The 21366-nt window shown below is 35.2% G+C and overlaps 3 protein-coding genes across 5 annotated transcripts; 2 read left to right on the forward strand and 1 right to left on the reverse strand.

Moving 5' to 3' along the window:
- The first annotated feature begins 1003 nt into the window (after positions 1-1003).
- On the forward strand, positions 1004-5181 carry LOC111368193 (uncharacterized protein At3g52155, chloroplastic). Its single transcript, XM_022989445.1, has 5 exons — positions 1004-1354; positions 1781-1880; positions 1974-2153; positions 2654-2771; positions 4609-5181. The coding sequence occupies exons 1-5, from the start codon at positions 1120-1122 to the stop codon at positions 4666-4668; spliced, it is 693 nt and encodes a 230-aa protein (XP_022845213.1). The 5' UTR covers positions 1004-1119; the 3' UTR covers positions 4669-5181.
- Positions 5182-8591: 3410 nt separating this feature from the next.
- On the forward strand, positions 8592-16308 carry LOC111368194. 3 transcript variants are annotated; one of them, XM_022989446.1, is made up of 14 exons: positions 8592-8714; positions 9134-9573; positions 11002-11083; positions 11198-11301; positions 11622-11748; positions 11835-11929; positions 12325-12448; positions 13076-13156; positions 13383-13481; positions 13554-13739; positions 14782-14916; positions 15246-15302; positions 15395-15529; positions 15927-16308. In XM_022989446.1, the coding sequence occupies exons 2-14, from the start codon at positions 9533-9535 to the stop codon at positions 16128-16130; spliced, it is 1470 nt and encodes a 489-aa protein (XP_022845214.1). In that variant the 5' UTR covers positions 8592-8714; positions 9134-9532; the 3' UTR covers positions 16131-16308. The 3 variants fall into 3 exon arrangements, with proteins under 3 accessions (XP_022845214.1, XP_022845215.1, XP_022845216.1); XM_022989447.1 differs by having other exon boundaries at positions 11702-11748; XM_022989448.1 differs by lacking the exons at positions 8592-8714; positions 9134-9573 and having other exon boundaries at positions 11002-11087; positions 11702-11748.
- Positions 16309-18632: 2324 nt separating this feature from the next.
- Positions 18633-20069, reverse strand: LOC111368195 (ribosomal RNA-processing protein 14-C-like). Its single transcript, XM_022989449.1, has one exon. It carries the CDS (start codon positions 19989-19991, stop codon positions 18906-18908), a length of 1086 nt encoding a protein of 361 aa, XP_022845217.1. The 5' UTR covers positions 19992-20069; the 3' UTR covers positions 18633-18905.
- Positions 20070-21366: the final 1297 nt, after the last annotated feature.

Here is a 21366-nt window from a genome sequence, read left to right on the forward strand (position 1 = left end):
ATATAAAACATTTATCGATTCGACTATCGTACAATCGTCGATGAATTTTTAAAGTTAGCTTGTTATCGAAAATTTCGAAATATAGCTTGAAAATACCTACTTTGACGTCCCATAACACTTGCTATGATTGACCATTTCACCCACCGTTAAAGACTTGAAATACTATGCCGCGAGTACTTCAAAACGATATTAAGAATGTAATATTTCGATTTCGTTTGATATCCCGTAATGAGCTTGAAAATAAACACAAAAACATAAGTAAACAAATATATAAGTAAACAAATATATATATATATATTTTTTTCCCTCTCTTCTGGTCTCCATGCACGGAGAGGCATGGTCTCCGTGCACGGGGCCTTTGGGACTCCGTGCACGGAGTCCTTCCTTTTTTTTTTCTTTTTTTTTTTTTCCTTTCTTGTACGAAGAGATTAAATTTTTTTTTGTTGTGTAGTTTTACGTTATATTTTTTTTTTAAATTTAAAATTCTCTTTAATTCTTTTCTCCTCAAATTTCTTATTTACAAGTAATATGTTGTAAAAAAAATTCTGTCGCATATTATCACTATCTTTTTTTATTTTTTATATAAAATTGATTTTTTTCTTATATCCCTACTATATATATCTAAATCGGAGTGGGGGAGGAATGAAAATTGCGTGTTGCAGTAAATTTGGAGGTAGCGTATAATAAAATAAAATATATATCAAGCAAACGGCATCGTTTTTGGCCCCCAATTGAAAAAACAAAAAAAAATGCTACAATAAAAATGGATCAAGACACTATTACTTTCTACAGTGCCTTCACATTCTTCTTTTTATATAGTAGGGATAATTACTCTAGTTAAAAGTCAAATAACTTTTATCCGTATATTTATTTTCTTTAAATTCACCACTCAGTTTTATATGAAATCAATATTTTTCTAAAACCTAAAAAAGGGTCCGGCATGTGTATGTGCTCATTTTATTTCAGTAATTCATGAGCTGTAAAAATATACCTGCGGTTCGATTTTACAGTCGAGATTGCAATATCGACCTTCTAACCCAGTTCCATTTATAATAAACAACATAAAATTGCGAAATAATACAGTGAAAATCAGATCAACCAAAGCGCTAATTGAGCACGATGAACGGTGCTGGAGTTCTACTGCCCCTCGCCAACACTACCACCGACGCATTCCGGCGCGTACCTCTTTTAACAACCAGAATCACAAGAAAATCATCCTCCTCGACCAGAAATTCTCTTGTAATTGAGGCCGTGGAAGGCCAGGCCTCGCCTGATACTCCGGCTGAACCAGTTGCCCGCCGCCTCATATTGCTCCGCCATGCCCACAGTTCCTGGGAAAATCGTTCCCTCCGGGGTATTGTTTCTCTTACTTTGCAACTCAAATTGCTCTCGCTGAGGAATTAATTCATGTACACTGTGGATAACGTATAAATTAGAGAGGAGGAACTCTGGGTAATGTACGGAAGCACTAGTTGACACTCATTTTTGCTGAGTTTTATTCTCGTATTATACTGCTTCCTTTAGCACGAGATAATTTTGCTCTAAGCCATCATTATCCATCGTTATTAAATTTTACTGCTTCAAATTTGTAGTTATGTGCTGGCTAAATTTTCATATTGTCACTACGGTACTTTCATTGAGAAATATCTCATTTTTCATGCTGTATTAGAGTTTATTATTTACCAAATGAAAAGGAATACATTGTTATATTCTACCTAGCAAAGCATTCTATAGTATTCTATTCTAACTAGTGATTATGATTCCATTTTTCGTTGAATAGACCATGATCGCCCTTTAAGTAAATCTGGACAAGCTGATGCAGTCAAAGTCTCCCACAAACTTCAACAATTGGGCTGGATTCCTGAACTAATACTCTCAAGGTTAGGATTTTCTCTGGATTCTGGTTACAGTTGAATAGAGAAATGAATATATTGTTCTGTGGATCTTTTGCTCACTGTTGTTGAATTGCGTAGTGATGCACGGCGGACAAGGGAAACGCTGAAAATTATGCAGGAGCAAGTTCTAGGCTTTCTGGAAGCCAAGGTTCATTTCATTTCAAGCTTTTACTCCATCGCAGCAATGGATGGACAGACAGCTGAGCATCTTCAGCAGGCTATCTGTAAATACTCAAAGGATGATATACTTACGGTCATGTGAGTTCTGCTGACTATACAGCTGCTTTGGCGTTTGTAGCCTTGTAAGTGTAGGTGAAGTACTATGTGTGCATCATGCTTCTTGAGATCGTAAGAGACATAAGGCCAATTTTTATCTGCATAGAATGAAAACGGTGTACTTTTCTTTTATAGATATCCTTCTTACTGTTGATTATAAAATTTGATTTTCAACTATAATTGATTGCCTTTGCTTGTTATGGTGGTTGTCTGCTATAATGTGACTGAAGCTTTGAGCTGCTCTTTTCTTTGATATCCACTCGACAGGACATTCAAATTTATGCAAAATGGTACCCTTTTGTCTGTTCTTTTCAAAGTTTGATTTCTTTATAAAGAGAATAACTTCATAAAAAAGGAAGATTATTTCTCTCAGAAGGCCTCTTTTTGATGTGTAAACTTACCTAACCTTGAAGGTCCCATAATAGTTCAACTTAGAAATTCATGCATCATCCGAGCGTGTTGATCTTTGAGTAATTGTACAGGTGTATGGGGCATAATAGGGGTTGGGAGGAGGCAGCCTCTGTGTTATCTGGTGCCTCCATAGAACTGAAAACTTGCAATGCTGCTCTGCTTGAAGCTGCTGGAAAATCATGGGAAGAGGTAAAGATTCTTTATCCTTCAGTTTATCTTTGCGCCATACTGTACAAAATTCAGCTATTTTTACGTGTCTTAAGGCACATTCATTTGCAATTCATTCAAAAAAGAAATTCAAAACTGACAAGGATGAACTAATAATTTAAGTTTCTCTTAGGCTGCAAGAAAAGTGCTACCTTCTGGTTTCTAGACATATCCTCTTGTAAAATAGTAACTATTCCCCATGGAAAGTCTTTGCAGATATATAACACATCGAAACTCTTGCACTGTACAAATAACTCGCATCTTGCTCACAATATTTTCTGAATATGACTCTAGTTACATTATGCCTTGTCCTCGTACAAAACAACCTAACTTATAAGTAGGAGAATTAGACTGGTGGAAACCATGACCGTCAATTAAGGGGCGAAATGCTGAATATCCCCACGTGATCAGGAAAGCAACTATGAACTCCCTCAAACTTCTGAAAGACTTGCTACTGAAACCCTGTTACTTGTCCTGGATGAATACACAACTGTAACCATGAAAATGTCTTAGATATGACTTCCATGGAAGAATTATTTTTCCTCAGTTATTTAATATTCAAAATTATTAAAGTAAATATTACGTGCTTGTCAAGGGCTTTTGTTTATTTTTTATTTTTTTTCTTTTTATATTTTGTTTAAGTTATAATATATTTTAATCATTTTCTAATGAGTTCGTTGTGTCTTTTTTATAACATATTGCGTCCAATTTAAATATTAGCTAAATAAATCCTAATGAACATTTTAACAAACTGATCTATTTCTTGTCAAGTTTAAATACAATTTGTTAACTGAATATTTATATCTAAATATCAAGATTAAAAAGTAAATAAGTATTAACCCACTTGCCCCACCCGCACCGACTTTTGAGCCAGTTTAATTTGGCAAGACATGCATTGGATCCTTAACCCCAAACCAAACCTAGACAATAGAAGTAGGCAAGTGTTCCAGTAAATGAAGACTCTGCCTGTAGCTTAGATTATTTTCTGCGTTTAAGCTAATTATTATGGTGGCATTGATTTCGATGTCTGGATGCCTGCCTTCAGCTTGGGTATGGTGAGGAACAAGACTTCCACTATCAGCAGCCATCTCCAACATTGCATATACAACCACTAAACACGGTTGCCAACACTTAACAACTCCATTTGATGGGAGACATGTTATGCAATGGATTTATCTCAACAAAGTATTCTTTCAATCTGATGGTGGTGGAACATAATAAGATGTTGGTTATGGTATATTAGTGCCCTGATTTGACCTTATAATCTGCTGGTTGTGGCTGCTGTGATAATGCATTGGATAGCCCTGTACTGGACTTCCCTATGTACCAGCAGACTGAAGTTATCTAGGCTGGCCTTCTTCATCCCCCTTATAACAAAGCCATCTATATTTTTATGGTCTGCCTTATACCTATTATTGAAGGTGGATGAGTTATGTGGGCGCAAAGGTGTTCTACTAGATAAATTGGAGATCTTTTTATCACCATTTCAGGGTGATTGAAGATAATATTTAGGAGGAAGACCGTAGGGCAAAGTTGGAATCATGAAGATTGTAAAGTGGCTGGACTACTTATTATATTATATTTAATAGATGGCAGAAGTTCTGATGCATCTGGGAAACTGAAACCAAGACTCGGAATTTTTGACGAACAGAAATGGGAAAACTGGTTAAAAGGGCATTATCAATATAATTTATCTCAGTCTGATGGTCTGTTTTAATCTTTCACGGTTGCTGTGTTTCTTTAGTAGCAGCAATGCAAAATCAAAGTTTCCTTTTGATTCTCTTTTATCCCCACCTAATGTCATTTATTTCATCTTCAGGCATTTTCCGCAGCGGGATTTGGCGGTTGGAAGCTCCAGGCTGTTGTGAAACCTGACTGATTTTTAGCACTCGATTCAGTATACCAAAATATAATCATAGCTTTGGACCATGCATACAGACCAGAGCATACATTAAATTTATGGCTGGGAGTACAGGAAATGCAGGTTCGCCTTTCCTGGCTTTCTATCATAATTGGCATCAAAATGTTAATATCTTCCCTACCAAGTAAACCGTACTTGTGACCAAACCTATCATTTGGATAAGAGATGGAATGAGAAGATGTTGAAACAGAAATAACATCATCATTAACTGTTGATTTAGCTTTGGTGCTGAATCAACGTTGTCTGTGCAGAGTGTAATTCTGTTATGCTTCTCAACAAAATTTGTGGCAAATCATTGAACTCGGAAAGGTACGAAATTGACTCGTATATATCCAAATTTTGACAAAATTGTAACTTGTAAAGGCATAATTAACTTCTTATGTTGTAATAATCAACGCTTTATCATGTAATGAATCAAGATGGTACGCAGTCATTGACAACTTTAAATCATGTGCGGTCCATGTTTGCTCATGTGCCCTTCATTGAAAACTTGCCTTTTCTTTTTTGTTGGATGGAGAACGAGTATTGACTCCCAATCTTGACATTGCTTTACGTGAAGGGAACTTAGGGAAGTGCACTCAAGTCTTCGCCTCTAAAAGACTGCTACCAAGCATGTTGAGCATGTTTGTGAGTTGTCTATAATCTATTTAAATTATATATAAATAGAAATGATGGGTAGATAGGTGGGTGATATTTGTGAGCATGACGAAATATGTGGGTAAAAGTTGGTCCGAAAATAGTTTTTGACTTTTTACCAACTCTCTCAAACAGGTTCTTAATTCGAGTTAAATTTCTTAGCTCCTGTTTGGTAGCAATTTTTCAACTCAAAAAATCAAATTTTTAATTATTACTTTACTATTACAGTCATTATTTTTAACTTCTTCACGGATTCACTTTTCTCTCTAACGATCAAAAAAACAATTTTCATAATCATAGCCGAACAGGCTCTTAATGAGCTTTAAGCAGGGGGCCTGGGCTATAGCCGAAGCCTAGTAAGAACAAAATAATAAAAGAATTACAATATTTAAACTTGGATCCAACACAAAACAAATTGCAGTCCAGCCAAAGTAGTTGACTCGCCCAAAAGTTTGACGAGCCTAATTAATTAACCAAAAATTATTTCAGCTCACAGTGCACTAAAGAGGCAGGTTAACTCGTGGTCCGAAGCTGATTTGATGAATAACTATAATATTTTTACATAATTACACTTTTGGGCATTCAACTTATGCTAAAATTTCAATGGAGTCATTCAACTTGAATATGACGATTTAAGTGCACAATTCATCAATTTGGCTTGTTTGAGTTACATTATTTTCAAAAAAATACATTCTTCAACAGTGATTTGACATCATTTCAATCACACATTTTTCAATAAAATAATATTACACGCAAATCTAAAATTTTTTCTTAATTTTTAACCACACATTTTCTATTGATTTGATATGAATAATTTATTTTTTTCCTAAAATGTGGCTCAAACATTAGTTCTACTAGTAATACTAACGTTCAACTCCTATAGACGTCAATGTTCAATGGACTATATACAAGTAATAAATTAAAAGTAAATATGTCGTGTAAGCACCATTGTGAAAATTAAAATTATATTTGGTTAATTATCTTTTGATTGTGTTAAGTATCTGATTAATTAAAATCCCATCATTCAGAAGTCACATATTGAAACACAACTTCAAATGGGACATTTTGTTTAATATTCCGTGTTGAAATAAATTTTTACTCCACTTAATATGTCACAATCAACCAAAAGCTAGCAAAATAATAACTTATTTTTGTTGCACTCATTTCTCTAGGATTCTATGTGATGAGCATTTATAGTCTATTTACTTGATTTCATAGTCATTAATTTTTTCTTTCGTTGTATAGCCAACCTAATAAATTAATAATAGAATCATGTGCACTCAATCTATCGTGAAAGTTGTAGAATCTCATCATTTCTTTTCATTGGTTAATTTTATAGTCTATTTACTTGATTCCATAGCCATTATTCCATCTTTTTCAATAAAGCTATTTATACATCCGGGGTTGACAATCCGGTTGACACTCTCCTCACAAGAGAGGGAAGCCCACACATAATAAAATAATTGCGAGCCCCTCTCTTGTGAGGAGAGTGTCATCCCGGGTGTCAACCACGGATGTAAAAATAGTGAAGTCCTAATTTTTTTCTTCCGTTGTATAACCAATCTAATAAATTAATAATAGAATTTTGTGAACTCGTGAAAGTTGTAGAATCCCATCATTGCTTTTCATTGGTTAGTTCTTCTACTTCTTCTTTTTCTTCATCGATTAAACTCATTGCTCTTGGTATTACTAATTAATGTTTTCAGTCCTCCCAAATTTCTTTCATGCTACTTTTTTTTTTCCCCATCGTTTAGTCAATTAATTGTGTTAATCATATGCCTATTGAAAATAAGTCGGGGGCATGTTTGATAGGCTCCATTTTCCACCCAATTGATATATTTGATGGGCAAAATTTTCCATTAAATTGGTTTTCCACCCAACCCCCCACATGACCCCTTTTTCTAGGTTTTTAAAGAATTGTGTTTCCTTTAGTTTTGGTGGAAATTGGTTTTCCACCTTTTTTTTATTTTTTTTTATTTGGCAATGAAAACAAATTATATTCACAATTGTAATAAATTATATTCCTTTAATTGATAATTTTAATTGAAAACAAAGTCAAACGAACACCAAAATATCCTAAATTTCAACATTTTCAGATGAAAATTATATACTAATTAAATACATTTAATTGACAATTTCCAATAAAATAAGTTCTAGACAGTTCAATTACTTGAAATTTGTTTTCTTCTCATCTAAATTTCATTCTTGGAATCAAACGACCCCTAACTATATTTTTTAATATTAAACTATAATTTCCTCGTATTTATGATCGAAATTCGTTTAAAAAATATACTAGCCCCTATTCTTGAATCTTGGCTCTGTTTCCCTGCATGGAGCTTATAAATTTCATTTTATTAGACACAAGAATGTATGCAACTGATTATTTGTTGATTGATAAGGGAACAAGTAGTCTTTTATATTAATCAATTATTAAGTATTTTATTTTATTTTTTTACAGAAAGGAAGTGTCGAGTTGTAAAGAGAACAAGAAGACCAATCATGTGCTGTTATATTTTCACTCGCTTATTTTTATTTTATTTATTTATTTATTATTATTTTTTGTCTTTTTATCATGTTAGATTAACAGGGAGTGAAATTCAAATTTGATGGGGTTGAGAAAACGGTAAATTTTAAGGGTGGAGGCGAAATTGTAATATTCACAAGTTAATTGCATCATTTAGTTCACCCTGAAATTTAAGATGAATTATAGTTTCACCCCTTACCTTTGTTTTCTTTTGCAAAAACACCCTTTTAACTTTTAAAATCGACATACTTCTCTCTAGATTGTGAACCCAAGACGAATCATCTCTATTCTTGCAAGGAAGAACTAGAAAAGATTTCATTTCTCGTGCTTGCTGGAAATTTTATTGATAGCAAAAGCAGTGACAATCCATTTTTTTTTCCAGTCGTATAGCATAAACTAAACTTTGGAACAAGGTCAACTTGGTCCAACGAATGTCAAATTTTGAGTTGAGGTCAATTTTAATTGGATGAAGTCATTTAACTTGAAAATGATCTTTCAAATTAAGAGATTACTTTTATAACATTTTTCCTCATGTTGAACTTAGCCCTTGTTTCATTTGGATAAATATTAGATTTTAATAAATTTGATGAAAGTTGGTGAAATATGTGATTGAAAAATTGATAAAAAACTATATACATTCTATAAAATGTACGTTTGAAAATAAGTTCTCCGAAAATATGAAAAACATCAATATGGGGATGAAGGTCTACACTTATTGGAAATTGTGGTCCTCTGTCTGCAACATTTTTATAATTAATACTTCTGGAACCAACGAAACGACAGCAATGGCAGCAGAGCTACCAGCTGCAGCTTACAACTCAGCTACTCCGTCTACCTTTGTTAGGTAAATTCTCCGTTTCTTTTCCTTACACCGTAGATTTCCCTAAAACTACTCATTTTTATTTTAATTCTTTCAAATTGCAATTTCTTCAAAACCTGGACAGGCAATTTTTTTTTTTTAATTTTTACAAAACAATCCCATTAGGCCTTTTCAATTAAATTTGGAAATTTTTTGGGGGGTTATTTTTGAGTCAGTTATATTTGAGGAGGATCTAATATGTTGTTGAGTGAATTTCTGTTTAATTTTGTTATGTCTTTCGGCTGTTCTTATTTAGATCGAACCGTTTCTTTGTTTCCTTTCTAATTTTTTAGAAGTCAAATGTTAAGGTTAACTTATGAGATCTATCAAAATATATTTCTATAATGGGTAATATGTTTTTATTAGTAGCAGCCATTTAATAATTTATTGTTGCTTTTGTCCAGATAAGGAGCTCAAGTTGAAGAAGATTTCACAGTATAGAGGAAAAGGAATAGAAAACTCGAAGCAAAGTATTTTAAGCTATCAGTGATCAGTTTCACAGTAGGAAATTCACCCCAAGATTTTTCCTTCAAATTGAAAATTAATCTTGGAGCTGGTATCGTTACTGTTATCATTGTGAGATCTTCTACAGATTGAGATTTTGGACTCTAGGATATGGTGACAATGATTGGACAATAATTTAAGTTCCATTGACGGATTTAGGCTTATTATCATAAATCTCATTTGGAATTCCTTCCCTGCAACTACTGCAAACAAAGACACTGCAGCAGATTTTCCATTTCCACAATGGATGGGAATTAATCACATCTCTTGGGGAGAGGCTTCTTCAGTTTACAGCTAAAATGATTGACCAGTTTATTAATTTTGTCATTCGGCCGCCAAGGTACATTTATCTATGACACTTGTTGTCAGTTTTTGTTTTTAAAATATTTTCAATAATACTGTTTTGAGTTTTTATTCTGTTCTATTAATGGATAATCTGAGTTGTCCTGACTTGCAGAACTAAACAAAATCACATTTGAAACGAGTGTCATATTAGCACCATATCACTTGCATAGGTCTAACCGGCTAAGCTTTTAGATCAAATAATTTAACATGGTATTAGAGCTGGCAAGGTTCCTGGATTCAATTTTCACTACCATATACACGAGTTTGTGCATGTTTCAGAGTTGATGGAGAAAATGAGCCCTGCATGCAAGTGCGTGTTGAAGGCAATATTTAAATAAGAACTTTGATAACATCCAGTAGCAACAATGTTGAAATGTAGAGCTGCACGTAGAAGATCAGAGTACAAATATTGGCACAGGAAAAGTTTTTTGAGTTCGCGGCGTAGTAGTGTACTCTATTTGACATGGACAAGTTCTTACTTGAGTGTTAAATTTAACTGCATGGGTATCTATAGTTTTCTATAGAAGTCTGAAGAAGTTTAATTAAATGTGAATAGTAAATTCTGGCAAATATCCGTCACATATTTTAGATACCACATGCCTAATCGGACTAGGTTTTAAGTATGTTTACAAAGTCATCTTTTCCCATCCTTTTCTGCATATGAACTTGCTATTTGAAGTTTTGAACCTATTACCTTGACAGATTGATTTTTGGACTTCAAATCTATTGGATATGTGACTTCTCAAATAATTAGAACTTATGGTGCAATGACAAAGCTTCTTTATGTTTTTTTGGTTCTTTTGAAGTCTTTACATTTGTATCAGTTTTAGAAAGGATAATCTAAAATCAATATTGTTTCAAAAAATGGTGTGTAAATATCTAGTTATATAGTTGTATTTGCTTCTGTCCTGTCTTTGGCAACTACAGCTTCAGATTATTATCGTGTATCACATTGAAGCAAATATAATATACACTTGTATAAATATTTCTTTTTATGATCGGTGCCTGTGATCTTAGTTCACAATATTTTTAGACTGGGGTTATAGTGGAAGCATATTCCTCTATTACAACATTTCAAATTGTTTGACAAATCTCAACTCATTAATTTTAGTTTACCTTGTTGCTAATTCAGCTACATGTTTGTGCCTGTACTACTATATCAAATTCCTCTATATTTTTGCCATAATGACCGCTATTTTCTTTATACCCTCAGTAACATTCTTAGTCTCTCCAGCACTTTGAGACATATCACTTCGGATAACATATCCTATCTAACTCTTTATGTTTGTTTATAAATACCTTTATCCGGTCACACTTTTAATCTCCTTATAATATTAAATTTGCAACATCTTTCTGCTCCACTAAGCATTTTTCCATCATTGTTATTCCCTTTTTAAAGTTTTCCGTCTCTGTTTGGTAACAGGGCAGAATATAACCCAGATCTGTGTCTGTGGGAAAAGAATTTTACTCTTGCAGGAAGAAAGTACAAAAGAGAAGATCTGGAGGCAAGTATGGTCATCCTCTACAAAACTTTTTATCTGAACTAACATACTGCATATTCTCTTTGCAGTTCTGATTATATTTTAAGTCTTTGAAAGTAAATAATGCAAATTTTGCAGCTAATAAATGAAAGGGGCCATACCTTGAGGTGTAGTCATTATGTTCCTTCTCAATTTCCAGACGACAGTGCTCTTCCTTGTGTTGTATACTGCCATGGGAACAGGTATTCCATTGCTGCGCATAGTACAGTCCTACACATGTATTTCTTTAGTCTCACCTTGGGTGGCATCTTATGTGGATGCAGCAGTTGTGACAATAAATAAACTTCGATAAATATGTTAAATTGTTAGAATTTTGACCTTTCATTTATGACATTTGTATTTAAACTCTACTTAAGGGAGAGGATTTTAAGCTAGGATTTTTTGGCAATGAATGCCTGTATTGTCTGAAAAGGAGGGGAAGCGGAAGAGTTCAATAAACTTTGCAATTTCTGGGTTGAATATCTATAGTTCACTAATTGTTTTGCTCTTGCTATGTCTGCAGTGGATGTCGGGCAGATGCAAATGAGGCTGCTGTAGTTCTTCTCCCTTCAAATATTACAGTATTCACTCTTGATTTTTCAGGTTCAGGCTTGTCTGATGGTGATTATGTCAGCCTTGGTTGGCACGAGGTATATACTCCTTACTATTCTTTCTGTGCATTTTACCAAGGTGTGGTGTCCAGGAAGCATGCAAAAGTTTCTTGCTTGAATTTCAGAAAAATGATCTCAAGGTTGTGGTCTCATATTTGAGAAGCAACGAAAAAATTTCGCGTATAGGTCTTTGGGGAAGGTCAATGGGTGCTGTAACCAGGTATGCAATCTTTTTTGGTTAGCACTGTTGAATTGTCCAAGATGCACAACACCACTGCAATTTTTCTACTATTTTCGTTTTTTTTACTACTATTATATTTTTTGAAAATATTTTATCGTGTCTGTTAATGGAACTTCTAAAATAGAATATAATTGCATGGTTCTTGGAGATTTTTGTTTGGTTCCTTTTTATTTTGCTGGTAAATTATTTTGTTAATAATGCATCTGAAAGGACACAACTCATGTACAAGTTCTTGGTGCAAATGTTATTCATAGACTGTCCAGCTGTGCTCAAAATCCAGATGTAGATGCAAACTCTATATTCCTAACATTTTCTGGCAAGCCATTATGTCCCAAATATTATATATAATAAATTATATCATTCATCTAATGCAGCCTTCTTTATGGAGCTGAAGACCCTTCCATAGCTGGAATGGTTTTGGACAGTGCCTTCTCAAATTTGTTTGATCTCATGATGGAACTTGCAGATGTATACAAGATCCGGCTTCCAAAGTTTACAGTATGAATCATCTTATATTGTTATTTTTTCTGTATATTTAGTGTGTATGTGCATATGGATGCAGTCCTTCTCGGTGATGTCTCTTTTCTTTGTTTTTCTATTGTCTTATGAACTAATACCTGCCATTGCACTTGTCATCAACATCTCTACACGCTCTGTTCCATCTAAGACGCATCCTACTGCTGCCTCTCAATGTTACTTCTGGTTTTCTTTCATTTTACAACAAAACTATATCATGATACCGAAACAAGTAGTATCATAAATTAGGTAAAACCTAATGGCCGCTGTTCAGGTGTAATTTAGCTGATCCTTTTTTAGTCTTTTCTGGATAATTGGAAGGAAGAGAATGCTAGCACATGAAAATTTCATTATCTATGGTTGTCAAAGATACCAAATAAATTAACACAGCACATTCAAGCCTATATTCTTTATTTTTTTGGGAAGTTCCCTTGTATATTCAACAAGAAGGGGCAAACAGTCATTTTTTATTTATTATTATTTATTTATTTATTTATTTATTATTATTATTATTATTATTTTTTTTGTCTTTGTAGTTGCTTGCTAATAATCATGGATATTTGTCATGTAATCAAGTGATAAAATTTCTTTATCTCCTCTCATGTTCAGGTTAAGGTGGCTGTTCAATACATGCGACGAGCAATCCGAAAGAAGGCAAAATTTGATATCAATCACCTCGACTGCTTACAGGTCCGTGTTCATCCATTAGATTCTCGAGAATGTTGAATGTCCCTTGATGCACACTTTCCTACTTCATGGAAATTGTCGCCCGGAGAACTAAATAAAGACGTATTCATGCAATCGTAGATTTAGCCTGGAAATTGTAACCTCTTCTATCATTTTTCTCTTGCTCAAGTTAGGAGCTTTAAACTAGCATTTTGGTACTAATGCTGCTTTAATTTTTTATGGAACTAAGGTTGCGCCAAAGACATTTATTCCAGCTCTATTTGGACATGCAAAAGACGACAAGTTTATTAATCTTCGCCACTCGGAAACCATCTTTAAGTCATATGTGGTATGGAAACATTCTACAGATCTTGGGTCACAATTTTATGATTTTTGAAGTAATAAGTTCTGGATGGTGCAGGGTGATAAAAGTATTATCAAGTTTGATGGTGATCACAATACTTCTCGACCTCAGTTTTATTATGATTCTGTATCAATTTTCCTCTATAATGTTCTTCACCCTCCTCGACCTCTATCTGCATATCCTACTATGGTTGAGAAATATTTTGATTTGGAAGACCTGAAGGTCAGTGCTGGCAGGAGTGAGGTAATTTTTGCTGCACTTCATTATATATGCACAGTTGTTCTATTTCACAAAGTATAGACCAACCAATCTTTACTAACATTTTGTATGAGTGCGTCCTGCTAATGGAGCATTGATTTTTTTCTTTTTTCTTTTTAGTCTCTAACCACAAAGTTTGAATTTTTTAGACATAACTTTGGTAAAATACAAAGTGTTCAGAAGCTCAAAGCTTAAGCTGCTATGGATTTCACATTCCTTGTTTGATCTTACATTATTGTTGTCCATTCTGTAGTAGCTGTATTACCATGCTACAGGATTATTTAAATGTGTTATATTTTGGCCACTATGTCACGGTTCATAGTGAAATCAGCAGTACAGCCATGAAGTGTCTTATAATATATGTTTCGTGCACTTCTTGCATGATTGACTTTTGGATTTCCTGTTATCTTCACTGTATGATCTCAAAAGCAATGCATTGAGTACGAACGTTCACAGAATAGATTTGGTTTGGACCTATTTGCACACATTAACTAAGGTTTCTTTCCTTGTACTTTCTGTCATGGCTAATAAGCAGCGACTCTAATGGACATATAGAACTGATTACTATATAATTCGATGCTGTTGAAAATTGATAATGCTGACAATCCAAGTACTTTCTATAACTGGCTTGGGGAATAAAGTTTTAAGACATTATTCAGTACTTGGCAAGGCCTGAGATGTTTCTTTAATGCCGACATGTTATTTGTTTATTTATTTTCATAATCATTCTTGCTACCTAATTTTACAATTAGGCCTCGTTTGGTAGGGATTTTTTGCCCCAAAAAATTGATTTTTTGACCGTTATTTTACTATTCAAGCCGTAATTTTTGACTTCTTCTCTCACATGTGGACCCCACTTTTTCTCTAACGGTCAAAAAATCAATTCTCAAAATTCGTACCAAACGGGCCCTTAATTTGTTACCTGTGTGACTTGACACTTAACCTGCCTGCCTTTTGCACTTGATTCATTGACCTTTTGAACTTGTTTCTTTTGTATAAGCTGATGAGTAATTGGTTTTGTTTCCAGAATCTTATATACGAGATCATAGCAGGTCTTCGGAATGTGAGTACCGATGCAGCAAGCTCATCTTCTATACCACCAAGCATTGCAACAATGAAGTCTGTGGGGGAACTCCTTTCTGACATTGCTCCAGTTGCTACTGTAAATATACAAATTTGTCATCTTTAGCTCACCTTTCTTACTACAAAAGTTTTGTGTTTTCTTTTAAATGTATAGCTAAGCCTTAAAAGGGTAAAATACTATGTCGGAAAGTAAGTAAAAGGCTTGGATATGCTTAAAAGTGACTTTCAAGTACTACTACCGTTTTAGGCTTAGAAAACATGCTCTTAATGCTTTGTCCAAAAGATAACGACTTTATTTAGTTGCCAGTGTGAGAAAAATATGGCTTTTCATGGTTGAAACTAAAACTGGATTCATTTAACACGAGAAAGATTTTTCATACCTTCTGCTTTTTGCGTTGATTACTCCAGGATTCTTTGGTTAACGAAGACAACACACACAGTGGCAATAGCCCTTCACTTGTACAGGTATTTAAATTTACTGCACGATCCAATTGGGATACCTGGTACTTGAACTTAGCTAGATTTTTGAACTTGAAGCTCCAATTTTGATGTCTCAGGACAAGCTAAGTACCCAGAATGAAGAGTGTTGCTCGTATACAAGTTCAAATAGAGAGAGTTGGGGAAGATGCTCATCTTTGGGAAGCAATGATGAACCTTCCATGGATTGCACTAGAGCTACTGACTACGATCAGGTCTTTCTATCTCACCTCTGTCTCTCTCTTGCATTCTCGCATAGACACTGTAGGAAAATATGCATCAGTGTAACTGCTGATCAGCAATCTTTTGCAAACAGGTTATATATTTATGTTCCTTTTTGGCAAAGTTCTATTTGTTTTTTCTTGAAAAAGATCGTATGCTCCTCCTAGTAATTAATGGATGAGCAAGAACAGAGAAATATGTTACCCACCAATATAAGAAATTGGATTAAAATATTGAAAGTTGAGTTAGTACCATTGAGCACTATTGATAACTTGAGAAAGTAGAAATTTTAGCTTAACTAATTTAGGTTTTCTATCATTTAATTCCCTTTCAATTCTGTTAGTTATCGTTTCCTGATAAGCAACTTTGTATGTACAAATTCAATTCCAGACGACTATAAAGGTGCTTGCAACACCTCTTCGAAATACTCAACAAAGCACATTAAGCTCTCCTAAGGACGAAAAGAAGAAGAAAGCATCCACAGACCCAAAGAAGTCCAAGCGTGAGAAGTTTGAAAAGCTGGAGGCTCTAAGCCAACGTTTGCGGCTTTGCATTCTGAAAAGAGTTAATCATAGGAGACATTGCTCCTCATGACCACCTTTGTAATGTAGACTAGGAAATTGCTTTGCCAAAATTGTGTTGATGTCCATTTCCTTAAATCTTTCAAGTTAGTGTTTTTGTATTTCCAATGTATCAATGCCTCTCTCTTACTTTCGCTTTATATTGTAGGCAGACCTGATTTTTGTGTAATGTCATTGCTGTATTAGCTGCTTTTGATTTCTGCACAAATGCTCTCTCACCCCATCTTTCAGAAATCAGAATGCCAGAGAATGGAGGATGAAATTCCAGAAGACATTAGCCATCATTGAGGCCTTGGCTTTTGGTTATGTTCCAGAGACAAAAATATATGAATGAAAGAAGAGCCGAACAATGGAAAGAGGGGAGGGATTTTATTTCTTAACTAGAAGAAAAGAGGAAGGTAAAGAAAGTGGAGAGGCATACAAATTCTCCACTTTTCCCTCCAAAATATGTAGTCAGTCGCTTAATTTGACGATTTTTTAATGAATTTTTTTCTATTTTCTCTCTCTCTCTCTCTCTCGAGTGAAAAACATCGATCCACGTTGTGGGTTGATAACCCAAATGGTCATCGAACTTTGTAAAAAGTTTTCACAGGATCATTGAACTTTAAAAATCACCCAAAGTCATCATTGAACTTTGCAAAAGGTTTACACAGTGTCATTGAATTTTATACTCCATTTGTCATTAAACTTCGTAAAAGATTTTCACGGCTTACTCAACTTTGCAAAAGATTTTTCAGGGATCCTCTAGAAGTTTTTTGCAAAGTTCAAAGTTCAAAGTTCAGTGACCATTTGAGTTATTAACTAACCCTCTTGATATAAAAATTAAAAGATGGACCGAGAAGGCTGCTCATGGTCATCCTCTTCTGCTATTGCCCTCCTCGTTTCCTCTCCATTATACACGAGGACTTTCGTTATCTAATTCACCTTCCCCTTACCTTCACCCCCTTCCTCCAACTTCAAATGCAATAAAGAAACAAGATTCTCCATTCTCATACTATAAACATGGCCAAGTGCAAGACCGGAGATGAGCATTAAGCCGAACGGAAAAGAGAGTACACCAATCAGAGAAGGTAGACAAACCAGTAAGCCAACCCCAGCAATGACCCAGTAATCTCGTGTATTACACTTGTACGATCTGTTTCCTAGAACTTATTTTCGTCTTCTAGAAGGTAGGGGCTTGTTCTAAAAGAGCTAGACGTATTGAAAGACATTCCCAAAAAATAGGCTTCCGAATGAGCATAACATGTTTACTGTAATGGCAAATATGCATACCCAAAAAATAGGCTTCCGAAAGAGCATAACATGCTCACTGTAATGGCAAATATGCATTTGTTTGACAGTAGAATGAGTTTTTGAATCATAAATTTTTGAAGATTGCGTGGTTAAAAAATAGGAAAATGTTTTATGTTTATGAAGAATATTTTATCGTTAGAATGTGTGGTTGAAAATGTATGCGAGGAAAAGAGTTTTGAAATAACGGTTGTCAAACATGGGCTTATTATGATCTAAGAGATGCCAGATGTATTTGACAATGAGATGGTGGTAACCTGATACAAAACAATTAAAGTTTGTAGACTAAAGCCAACATGGAGAATAAGTGAATAGTTCTAATTAAATAGGCCTTGAATGGATGGCAAGGTACCAGAGAACTAACCCATCTTCTTGTTGCTAGTAAACAACATTACCATCTAGATAGTGGTTAATACTCTGCTCCTTTAATAAAAAATGTCATGTATGTAGAAAAACACCTTTATACCATCACTACATTAAACTATATGATTGGGGAAAACCGTCCCTCGAGGCATAGCCCAGTGGTGCAAAGGACAAGAGTGAGGTTATCTCACGCCTTACTGACAGTCGCAGTGTGGGAGTTCAATTCCTGAAACATGAAATTGAACTCCTTGTAAGAGTAGTGTAAAGGCAGCTCTTGTTCCTTGACCTGTTGGAGCACATCTCGCGATTTACCTCTCTCACAAAGTTCTAAGGACGAGGCGATGGGGGCCCTCAAGGTTGGAGTTCAACCTTTTTATATGATTAGGGAGAACCTAAAAATTAAGCAGCATTTTCCTTGTGCGGCAGTGCTACACTTACGGAGGAAAAACATACACACATTTCACAGAATACACACATTAGTGGGACCCACCTCAATAAAATATTGACATGGGGCCCCTGTAAAACCTCTGTGATTCCTTGTGCTGAAATCTAAACATGATGTCCAAAATCCATGTTACCAATGGTGTGACAGAGAGCAGACTACTTTGTAAAAAATCTGGCACAATGTATAGGTCTAAAATGTATATTCACTAAGGCTGAATCTAAACTAAAAATAGAGAACCACTTCAGCAACTTTAAAATCATTAAAAGAATTTCAATAACTATTTGCCATGGAATTTTGGCTAGGCTCTCCAAAAAGTAAGAGAAAGGGAACACTTCGCAAGAAGTCTTATAAATATAGAAAATAGCTAAATTTCTCCATCCAGTCACATTGTGCTATGAACACGGTTCTCGGATCCGGTAAAATAAAGCACCCCAACACCTATTACTCAAAATTCAAATTAAATTTTACTAAGATACATAGCTGCAACTTTGTAAAATGAACCAATTGCAATGACAAAAAAAGTCAATCATTTAACCAGCAGAGTACAACATGACATTTGAGTTTATCTTCTAGATGCTCAAAACCACAAAATTCTTGCATGGAATAAGGATTCCCTGCTTATATGAGGACAACTGTAGAAATAATCCACTCATTTAGATATATAAGAGAAAAAGTTAACTTCTTAAACCTTCAATCTTGAGCAGTAATGTAGCCCACCTTTCGTCCCTCAAACCCAGGCCTCGTCAACTTCTTCTCGCGCTTGGCAATCTTCCTGGCCTTCTTCTCCTTAATCCTCCCCATGATGTTATCTTTCCTCTTTTGTTGTCTCTCCTTCTTCATCTTCTGTTGTGACTCCACCCTCTCCTTCCACTTCTCTGCATTCTTCTCCTTCTTCCTCTTCTCCTTCTTCACGCTCTCCTTGATAATTCGTGCATCATCATGCACCTTCACCCCCATTGCTCGGCTGGTAGCCGCCCTCCATGACTCCCTCTCAGCCACACCCATGTTCTCCCTCTTCACCTCCTGCAACCTCTTCGCTCTTTCCAATTCCTTCACCTTCGACATTTTCTTCTTCTTCTTCTTCTTCTTCCTCTCCTCTTCACCCCCTAATTTCACTTTCCCATATTCAATAATCTCCTCCGCATCTTCCCCTTCATTCACATCCACATTCCCGGACTTGCCGCTCTCCTCCCCGTCATTCTCAGCCCTTTTCCTTTTCTTTCCATCATTCTTCACCTTCTTATCATCAACCTTTTTTCCTCCACCCTCTCCGCGATTGCCACGCAACAACTCAATCTTTCTCCGCAATCTCTGCCGCAACTCTTCATAAGTAGCAGACTCGTTCCTATTAACATTCCCAACTCCCTCCTCCAAATCAACAGACTTACCCCGAATCTCCCCTTCATCACCATCCTCTTCCAAATCACCAAAACTACCCTTCCGATTCAGTTCATCAGGGTCAGACTCTGACATTTTGTTAATCTGTTGTTGGAGAAGGTGGAGTGTGGAGGAGGATGACTTGTTCTCCGGGTCAAGGCGGTTGCGGCGGGCGAGTTTAACGTTTACCCTGGACTGTTGTTTCAGAGAGGCTTTGGCCGCTTTTGAGAGACCCTGGTACCAGGGCTTGGAATCTGCATCATCGTTTGAGAGGTAAAATTTTGCTGGAATCAATTCAACTAAGTGGTCGAAGAATTGGCTGTGGGATCGGATTACTGATTTCAGGTCAATGATTGGCGTGAACGTGGAGGAAGAGGCTATAATCTTCGGCTTCTTCATTGTTGGGTGCACGCGAGCGGGAGAATTAGGATTAGGGTTTCAAGCTTGTAGGCAGGGGCGGAGGTGTGGGGCAATAATTTATTTATTTAATAAGAAGGCAATTTTTGAATTAAATGTTTCGACTTATGTTATAGTTACGATTTAGAGTTTGTTTGGGAGTGATTTTGAAAATTGATTTTTTGATCGTTAGGAGAAAAGTGAGATCTATTTGTGAGAGAAGAAGTCAAATATAACTGCTAAAATAATAAAATAATGGTCAAAAAATCAATTTTTTGGGTGAAAACAGCCCTTGCTAAGTAAAATTTCAAATTACTTTAACACTCACTAAAACTTTGTCCATTTACACTTCATCCATCATTTTCCAGATTTCGCCTCCCTCATTGCTCTCGTGTCAAATAAAAATCCCACACAATAAATTTCTACCATTAAAAAAATTACAATCCAATCAAATCATTTAAGTAAAATATTTTATTATTCACCCAACGTATACTACGATCACGATTAACTCATTAAACATCAAAATGCTTCACAAAAGTCACTTATTTTTTAGAGTTGCAATCCATTCATCATCTGTCAAATTATGTCCCCTTCATTATTGACATGTTGCACGAAAATTTCACGTGGCAAGTTACGATCGTTAAAAAAAAATTACTATTCATCCAACTCATCAAATTGCTATATGTAAAATGTGACCTCATAAACTTCTTTAAACCATAATAGTTTGTTCCCAAATTCAGTCTCAAAAAATCCTAACATCCCAGTCCACTCATCTCACTCATGTAAAGTTAAATTGTGTACTGAGATATAGTCAACTATTGAGAAGAATTCAAGAATGTAGTACTTATAAAACTATATCCCTCAATTGTACCATTTGTCCGACATCTCTCTAATCTCAATATTCTATTTTTGCATATGTGTATCAAACTATTTTAGGAAGGAAATTTTATTGAACTCCGATCAAATTGAGCAACAAATAACAAGAAACATGAACATAGCCCAATGTGTATTTCCTCAGTACACCAACCTTTTTAAGTAGCACTCTCTCACGTTCTTCTCAACAATCGGCCATGTCTCAGTACACAATTTAGTTTTACGTGGATAAGATAAGTGAATTGTGGGTTAAAAATGGGGATGAAAAAAAGGGCTTAAAGAAGGATATGGGGCTGTGAAAGTCAAGTTTCGCGTGTTGATTTTGGAGAGTTGGAGGGATTGAAATTTTCGTGTGACATGTCAACAACGAATGGAACGTAATCTAGTGGATGATGAATGGAGTGCAACTCTCAAAGATGAGTGACAGTTAGGAAAACAATTTGAAGTTTGATGAGTTTATCGTGGCCATAGTATAAGTTCTGAGTAAGGAAATATTTTGCTTGGA

Source organism: Olea europaea, chromosome 18 (assembly GCF_002742605.1).
Source record: "Olea europaea var. sylvestris chromosome 18, O_europaea_v1, whole genome shotgun sequence".
In the NCBI taxonomy this organism is placed as follows: domain Eukaryota; kingdom Viridiplantae; phylum Streptophyta; class Magnoliopsida; order Lamiales; family Oleaceae; genus Olea; species Olea europaea.

Bases quoted from the DNA above. Each gene is read 5' to 3' on its own strand.
- LOC111368195 (XM_022989449.1), bottom strand. From the start codon at position 19,991: ATGAAGAAGCCGAAGATTATAGCCTCTTCCTCCACGTTCACGCCAATC.
- LOC111368194 (XM_022989446.1), top strand. From the start codon at position 9,533: ATGATTGACCAGTTTATTAATTTTGTCATTCGGCCGCCAAG. The intron at 11,749-11,834 runs GTATATACTCCT...CTTGAATTTCAG, and splicing joins TCAGCCTTGGTTGGCACGAG to AAAAATGATCTCAAGGTTGT. The intron at 15,303-15,394 runs GTATTTAAATTT...TTGATGTCTCAG, and splicing joins ATAGCCCTTCACTTGTACAG to GACAAGCTAAGTACCCAGAA.
- LOC111368193 (XM_022989445.1), top strand. From the start codon at position 1,120: ATGAACGGTGCTGGAGTTCTACTGCCCCTCGCCAACACTACCACCGAC. The intron at 1,881-1,973 runs GTTAGGATTTTC...TGAATTGCGTAG, and splicing joins CCTGAACTAATACTCTCAAG to TGATGCACGGCGGACAAGGG. The intron at 2,772-4,608 runs GTAAAGATTCTT...TTTCATCTTCAG, and splicing joins CTGGAAAATCATGGGAAGAG to GCATTTTCCGCAGCGGGATT.